Below are 8,354 nucleotides of genomic sequence, written 5' to 3'. Positions count from 1 at the left end.
ATTTAATCGTTAAATCGTTAATCTTGTTCTCATAATTATTTATGTATTTTATTGAGTAAAGCAAGGTTTGGATGTTGCTTGCCTTTCTCAGATACTTAGAAAGATGGTCTATGACTGGAGAACTTAGATGTATGGATGTGTGTTTTTGCCAACATTAAATCTTATGAAAAATTTACAGTAGACCTACAGCTCACTGTTTTTAAACAAAAGAATAATTAATAAGGTCAAGCAGTACATTTTCAAAAGAAAGGGAAAATATACTATATTCCTGTGGATTATTGGTAGCCTACACCAGAATGGAATCCGTTAAAAACTAAAGCATATACCTACTGGAGTGTGTTCATTTGTCTGAGTGAATCATGGGGAATTAAGCTGCTGAATAACCTAATATTCTTTATATAATAATAACAATAAGTAATGTGTTCTTGTACAAAATGTATCTGTTATTCCAGCTACAGTATAAATGAAGAGAAAAATCATGTTTTTAAATTCAGGAAAGAGGCAGGAGATGTTGGACAATTTTAATGGTATTGTTGTTCCATAATAACTTGGTTGTTGATTATTCTCTTGTTTTCTCGACACGCGCAGGCGCTCTTTTTGTTGTTATGACTACGGGGTCGTAAATCCGCCATGTTTTCCCTCCGTATAGCAGCGTTGCGACAGAGACGGAGACCTCGAACGACATGAATGTAGAAAATAATCATACGGCAGAAACAGAGACGGGGGAAACGAAGAACGGCACCGACACAATCACCATTCAGACCACACTGGGAGACGAAGGTTAGTTCTCTAAAACAAATCCGAAACACTAACCAGTTGCAGCGTTTGGGCCTGGCTAACTTCTTCCATCGTGAAATGTTGCTAGCAGCTAGCTTCCATTAGCTACATTAGCTGGTTTGCTTCCTCGCTGCAGCGTCAGAAGTCCAGCAAGTCATCGGTTTTTGTTTACAAATGTTTAGGTCTACTAGCTGGTACCTTGCAGCACAAATAGTGTAAGAAGTTATCTCATGCAGAAAGGTTTTGTCTGTGTGCCGTCAGATGAGGATGTGCACAAGTGTGGACGTTGTCAGTCCGAGTTTTCAACGCTGGAAGCTTTCATTCAGCACAAGCTGCACCAAAGCTGCAAACGGGAGGCGAGCAGCCGGGTGGCCATCCAAGAGGTATGAGCAGTGTTGTGTTGGTTTATATGATCCAGTAACCACTGTAAACAGCAGAGGTAGTACAAATGTTGATTTCTGCATTTTGCTAGGTTACTGCAGCCAATGGCAGTTCTTCTTCAGAGGTGAAATCAGCTGAAGGTGCATCTTCAGATGAACAAGGGAAGACCACTAATGGTGGGTCAATATAAGGACTAAGAATTTATTATGTACACTCAGTTTGCAGTTTATTAGGTGCACCTACCTAAAACTAATGCAGTCTAATACAAGAGTCCTGCAATAAATCCTCCTTTCATGAAGTTTTCAATTTTCAACTTGTGTTGAAACGGTGTTAAAGAGATGCTGATTCATTTGTATGATCATTTTGGTGAATATGGTCTGTGGTGCTGTTGAGCAGCATGGTTATTATATTGACAGTTGTTCTTATAATTTTGTCCACCCAATTTATATCACTGAGGATAGACTAAATAACAAAAAATGCCTTTCTGTATACACTTCAATTACACAACAAACTGCAGCTTCCAGAATGATCATACTTTTGATTTAACACCTTTTAACACAGTTTCAACAAAACGACAACAAAAAAAACTGAACATTGAAACCTTTCTGAAAAGAGAATTTATTTCAGGACTCAAAAAGACACATTTGAGAAGCTGAGATCAGCAAATGTAAGTTTATTATAAAGATAGTGAAGACAATTTTTGTTGATGAACTAAATAAATCTAAAGACTATTCACTTCAACTCTAGTCAACATTGTTTCAGCCTGTGAATTAGATCTTAGATCTGGGGGATTGAATTGTTATTTTGTCTGTTTTCCCCACAGAAGAAAGCGGTGGTCAGTTGGGTCGAGGTCGCAGGAGGAAAATCGCTTCACTTAAAGTCACTGACCAGTCAGATGGGACTGAGGGATCCATATCTGACAATGCTGACAGTGACAGGCCTATTTACAAAGTCAACCAAGAGGGACGCTATATTTGCCAAATTTGTGAGAAGACATTTAAAACAGTGAGTGACACATTTAATTTTGGTGCCTTTATTTTGACAATGTTATATTTTCTTACATGGGTACATGAGATGCCATGTACCCATGTGATGCCAGACCAGGTGTTACACTATATCTTGCCAGTGTTGATTCTTGAATACACCCCATTCTCCCTCAACAGACCAACATCTTGAGAACTCACATGAAAACTCACAGCGACCAGAAGAACTTCTCGTGTGACCTGTGTGGTACCTCTTTTCGTACTAAAGGCTCTCTGATTCGACACAACCGTCGTCACACTGGTAAAGAGAGGAAACTTAGGAACTGATTGTGTCTTGAATTGATATCCTCTAATAAATTTGACATAATGATAATGCTGCTTTCTTCCTGTTCTTTTGCAGATGAGCGGCCATATCGCTGTACCCTCTGTGGCCAGTCCTTCAGAGAGTCAGGTGCTCTCACCAGACACCTTAAGGCCCTTACACCCTGCACAGAAAAGATCCGCTTTGTTCAGTATAAGGAGATCCTAGTCAGCAAAGATGGAGTGCAAAAAGGTCAGATTTATGCCATAGGAGCTGTGATCTGATGAGAGCAGCGTCATCGTCTTGCAAAGTTTATTCTATCAAAGTAAATGAGCTGTAGCTTTTGACAGAATACTCACTTATCAGACACTACATAGGGTTAATTTTTACAGTGATAAGTCCTTTATGTAGTACTGATCTTAAACATAGAGTCAGAATACCTAATGAAGTGACAGTCCATTGAGACACGGACAGGTCTGTGTGCATTGTGCAGGTGTGGAAGCTGATCACCCTGCAGTGGCTGCCCAGCAAGAGGTGGTGGTTGTGGAGCAGCAGCCAGAGGAGCAGGAGGTAGTGGAGGCTCAGACTGCTGTCGTCAGTGTGGTAGAGGCTGGTTCCCAGGAGGTCCTCCATCAGGTCCACTTCACAATGGAGGTGGATGGAACAACACAGGAGCAGCAGGTGAGTGGAGAAAGGGTGCACATACAGCTAATAGCCCTGTATGGACTGTTACCTATCAAAGTACACACAAAATAAATACTCTTTCCTTAAAGTGCTTTTGGTACATTTTTCAAATGATGAAGAAAAAGTGGAGTCATAGAGATCTGGTATGAGATGATTTTGCCTGTAACTCTCATGCAACCCGTTCTCTTTTCTCTGTTTCTCTCCCTCTGTCCAGGTGGTGGTGGAGCAGTCTCAGGCAGAAGCCCTGGCTGCAGCTGCAGCAGCAGGCGACAACCTCATCTGCCAGGCCATCATCAACTCTGGCATTGCACTGGGGACAGAGGAAACAGTGGTTGAGGAAGGCTCACCGGCAACTGAGGAGATAGATAAAGTGGTTTCTGACTGTCCTGATGTTGATGAAAATATCACAGAGATCCAGATAAAAGAAGAGTTTGTGGAGATGGAGACAGTGGTAGGTGTGCAGGGAACTGGGATTGACGAGCACAATTACAGCAACCAGTGATGAACTATTGATTAATACACCTTTTTACTTTTTTTTTTTTTTTTTTTAAGTTAGCCTTAGTGGAACTCTGCCATCCCAATCATAAACCACTGTTCCAGATTATTTGCATAACACTAATTTTCAAGAATTCTTTGTACTTCTGTTTGTTTTGCAGGAAACAGAGGATGGAGATGAACAGACATCCTCAAAAATGCACACATGTCCACACTGTAATCGCTCCTTCAAGGGCCTGAACTACTTTCGCTTTCATGTCAAGGGTCATTTGGGTAAGTCCACAACCATTTATGGAGATTCACAGCATCACTTTATGCTTTCTATAACTTTTCCTGTCAAATTATGTCAAAAATGTGTAATCAAAAGAAAGCTGTTGATGGGATGCTGACCTTTTGTTGATCCAATTATAATTATCACCTCTTTTTGCAGGTTATAAGCCTTTTAAGTGCACGCTCTGCCAAAAGGAGTTTCTGACTGGTTACCTGCTGAAGAAACACATGGAGGTTCATGTCAGTGAGAGGAGATATAAGTGCGGTGAGTGTGGCAAGCTGTACAAAACTGTTGGGCATGTACGTGAGCACATGAGGGCCCACTCGGATGAAAGACCCTACCACTGTGCCAGATGCAACAAAGGATACAAGACCAAGGTGATTTTAGTGTAATTTACCAGTGTTGATGTGAATTTTCAGCTGTATCTTTATTATTTAATTTTCCCTCACTAATATTTAATTCAGACATAAAAGGCATATAATGTCTAACGTACCTCTTTTTCTTGCTCAGAATGCCTTGCAGGTTCATCAGCGGACTCATGGTGATGAGAAACCCTATGTGTGTCAGTTCTGCCACAGAGGCTTCAGGGAGAAAGGTTCTCTGGTGCGCCATATCCGCCACCACACCGGAGAGAAGCCTTTCAAATGCCCAAAGTGTGGACGGGGCTTTGCTGAGCACGGGACCCTCAATCGACATATGCGTGCTAAAGGTCAGTGTGATTTTACAGACATCAAAACAAAACAGTAAATCGGCCCTTGTGTTGTCGGCATCTCCCGCAAATGACATTAACAGACCGTAAAGCAAATGTGGTTTTGTTTTCCACCAGGCGGCTGCCATAAGGAAGATTCCAGTGAGCAGCAGGGTGAGGTGACAGAGGAGCAGGCGTCAGTGGACGGCCTCGCTACAGCAGCCATCATCTCAGACGACCCTCATGCTGTCCTGGTGGAGTTCTCCTCTGTGGTGGCAGACACACAGGAGTATATCATCAAGGTGAGAGCCACAGGGGATTAGAGAAAGTGTAGTTTCTTCTCTCACATCACAACTATTGGGTGGGGAAAAACAACACTGAGAAGACTGCTGATGGACTGCTGTCTGTGAGTTCAAACTTTGAAACATGGTGCACATCTGTCCACACCCAACCAGTGGTATCGCAGCAGGTATTTTCTATTAGCAGTCAATAGCAGAATACGTGCTGCTACATCACTAATTGGAGTGCAAAACAATTTCACTCTTCACTCAGGACAAAATGATCAAATCTGCTGGGATTTGATTGGGTTGCTGATTACAAACAGTCACTCAGCTCTTTCCTCTACCAAGTTCAGGGACCTCTAGTTTTGAACACTACATTTCAGGCCCATCAGAGACAAGATAACTTGATTGCTGATAGTTTGAGTTGCAACTGACATTTCACTTGTTTACACAGAAAGAGAGTGGAAGGTGAGATTGTCAATATCAGATAGCTGATAAAGAATAATTTATTTGCATGGTGAAAATACAGTTTTGGAGGCAGGAGGAGCCAGTAGTCAGAGCTGCTGCTGACATTATGTGTAGAAATTGGAGCTCTGAGGAAACTATTTTTTATAGAAATAGTATTTTAAAAAAATGATGGTCTTCAGCTCAGTCTTATTGGAGAAACAAAAGACACAAAGAGAATACCCTGCTTTTTCTTTGTTTTAAATGAAGAAATATTTAAGCATTTGTTAGCTATGATTGAAAATTGCACAGCTACTCCTAAACCCTCGGATTAACATAACATTAACATAAATCACTAGAAGCTGTTATGGGCAGCAACTAAATTTGCAGGCATTTCTTCTTCTTGAAAGCATTCAATCCATAAAAACAAAAACAGGAAGGATACACAACAAGGATACCCCAAAGCTCTCTTTCCTAAAGAAAACTGCCTGTGCAGACAAATGGTCTAAACTAATATAAAACTAAATCTTACCAGTGTGTAGGTGTTGTCCCTGGCTGCAGGAAACAATGGGTTTGAGGCTATTGACCCTAGAAGCGGCTTCAAACGAACCCAAATGCTTCTCATAGCATATTCTATCTGGCTGAAAATGAGGCTAGATCTGAAACATTTTGCTATTTGCGATTAATGTAAGTTACTTATAGAATGAGTCTTAAGCACAGAAAGTTAAACATTTCCATCTTTGACAACATGCTTAAACTTTTTTTCAAAACGTTTCATAAATGTCTTAATACAATAATTAAGTGTTTTGCTGAAGGCAGTAAGACAATGCTTTGTCATTCCTAGCTATATTTACTTCAAGTGATTGTTAATTAAATACACTTCATCAGTGCTGGGTGCAATATACTGCCAGCTTTTGTTATTCATTTGATCTGTTCCTGTCATCTTCTCCAGACTCAAACAGAGGAGGATGTACAGGAAGAAGAGGTTACACTCATTCAAGACGGTCAAAATGAGGTCAGTATACATAAGCACATGGAACACACACACACACACACACACACACACCACCATAAATGAGAACATCTACAGTAGAAGCAGAATGTGAGAATCTCAGTATTTCCAGTTCAGGTTGATGACCATATAAATTTTAACTGTTATAGTAACAGATCTAAAATAGATAACTTATTCATTTTAGTTATATTTGGGTTATCTAAAAACTAACCATTTATATCAAATCTCTCACTGCCAGATGGGAAACCACATCATGAAAGTGGTGCAGCGGATTGTCAGCCAGTCACATGGTGCCGGTGGCACGGGCAGCCACCAGATCATTGTGCGTAACGTGGGGGCGAACGAGGAGGGCCCGTCCATCTCTGACTGCGGTGACACCATCACCATTGCTACACCTGAGAGCTTGACGGAGCAGGTGGCCATGACGCTGGCCTCTGCCATCAGTGATGGCACGCTGCTGGCCACGGCGGGCACCGTGGAGACGGCAGACGGAACAGTTACCATGGTTACCACAGAGGAAGCAGTGGAGGAGGGAATTCAGATGGTGCAGCAGCAGGAGGAATATGTCATCACCTCCCCAGAGGAGGTGGAGATTCAGACTGTCATAGTATGATGGAACTAATAATGGGCTGAAACGGATTTGGCTTGACTGCACCTGTGTAGCCGATTACTGTAGAGTCTGTATAAGCATCATGTGTGATATTCAGTAACAAAACAAAGGCCAAAGTGTTTATAACATTTATAGATACAGTAATAGAAAAACCTCAATATGAAGTGTGCACAAGGACTAGTTCTATTAAGTGTTTGATTTCTGTTGATTGGTTTACTGAAAGGAAGCACTGCATTCAGTATGTTAGCTAATTAATGAACCTTTAGGTGCATACAGTTACAAATTTTTTGAGGTTTTCATTCTGAAGGCCTGAACAATTATATTTCATTATACTTCATGTTACATACGTGAAATTCCATTTTCTTTTAATACCTAAATCGGCATCATTTCATGGCAGTTTCCACTTGTGCTCTCGGGGTCGGCTACAGTCATGTTTTTAAACTCTACATCTCGAGTTTGAATTGTGGTGCCCTTTTAAAGGATGACCGATCAAAAATTGTCCCTGTGTTCCTGCCTGTCTGATGCCATTAAGGGACACGTTGAATTTCTCATGACAGTGTTGCAGTTCTGAGCTGGTAAATCATAATGCATCTTTTAAGCATGACAGATACACCGGAAAACAGACATGAAAATGTGATCAGTTTACTCAAGCAGGCGTTTGCATCAAATAAATGCTATTTTCTTATACAGTTGACTTCGGGTTATCTTTGTTTATACCGTGTTTGCCTAAGTGATGACTGTCTCACCTTTCAGTATGTGACTATTTAGTACACTAATTACAATTCATATTTGCAAACATTTGTTTTTTGCAAAGTCCTTTATTTCTTTGAAATGATTTTGACAGAGAAGGAAAAAAAAAAAAAACCTTAACATTTGTTGTTAATGCAAATGTTTTCTTGTACCAAATTACTCACCAGAATGTTTTCAATGAAAATGATTTATTGTAGCCTACTGTACTGTAATAATCTCCATATTACACAAATGTTTATCTGTGTCCTGATGATATCTGGTTGTTCCCAATCCACTTATTCATAGTTGTATTTCCACAAAGTCCCCCCAACTTTAATGAAAAATGCTTGGATATCCCCCCTTTTCTTTCCTATGTTGTTATGCTAAGCTTATTTGGTATTTGATTTTTTGTCATTTGTTGTTGCTGTCTTATTTCGTTTCATCTTTGTTTTTAGAAGTGTGTGGTTGCGGTGTGCATGTCATCTACCACCTCATCATGGGAATGCCACCTGCTTTGAAAGCGCACACCCCTGCCAGGTAAAACACAGCATCCACTGCTCCAACTCCTTCTGGGACTCATGGCTACTTCATTAGGCCCGTACCAAGTGGTGCAGGGCAAAACCCAGTCATATGTGTAATCTTGCATTAGTATTTGAATTCCTATTCTAAATTCACCATAGCTGATTGACTTGGCTGAA

At 40.7% G+C, this 8,354-nt stretch overlaps 1 protein-coding gene across 1 annotated transcript; it reads left to right on the top strand.

Annotated features, from left to right (window-relative positions):
* The first annotated feature begins 624 nt into the window (after positions 1-624).
* On the top strand, positions 625-7,614 carry e4f1 (E4F transcription factor 1). Its single transcript, XM_023423323.2, has 14 exons — positions 625-780; positions 1,039-1,160; positions 1,250-1,334; positions 1,982-2,163; positions 2,322-2,442; positions 2,542-2,694; positions 2,936-3,123; positions 3,341-3,577; positions 3,783-3,894; positions 4,052-4,269; positions 4,403-4,601; positions 4,719-4,882; positions 6,258-6,320; positions 6,556-7,614. Exons 1-14 carry the CDS (start codon positions 684-686, stop codon positions 6,928-6,930), a joined length of 2,316 nt encoding a protein of 771 aa, XP_023279091.1. The 5' UTR covers positions 625-683; the 3' UTR covers positions 6,931-7,614.
* Positions 7,615-8,354: the final 740 nt, after the last annotated feature.

The sequence above is a fragment of the Seriola lalandi genome, unplaced genomic scaffold (genome assembly GCF_002814215.2).
Source record: "Seriola lalandi dorsalis isolate HSWRI2012SDOR001 ecotype SW California unplaced genomic scaffold, Sedor1 jcf7180002054690, whole genome shotgun sequence".
Lineage (NCBI taxonomy): Eukaryota > Metazoa > Chordata > Actinopteri > Carangiformes > Carangidae > Seriola > Seriola lalandi.
This window is presented reverse-complemented; position numbering and strand designations above follow the sequence as displayed.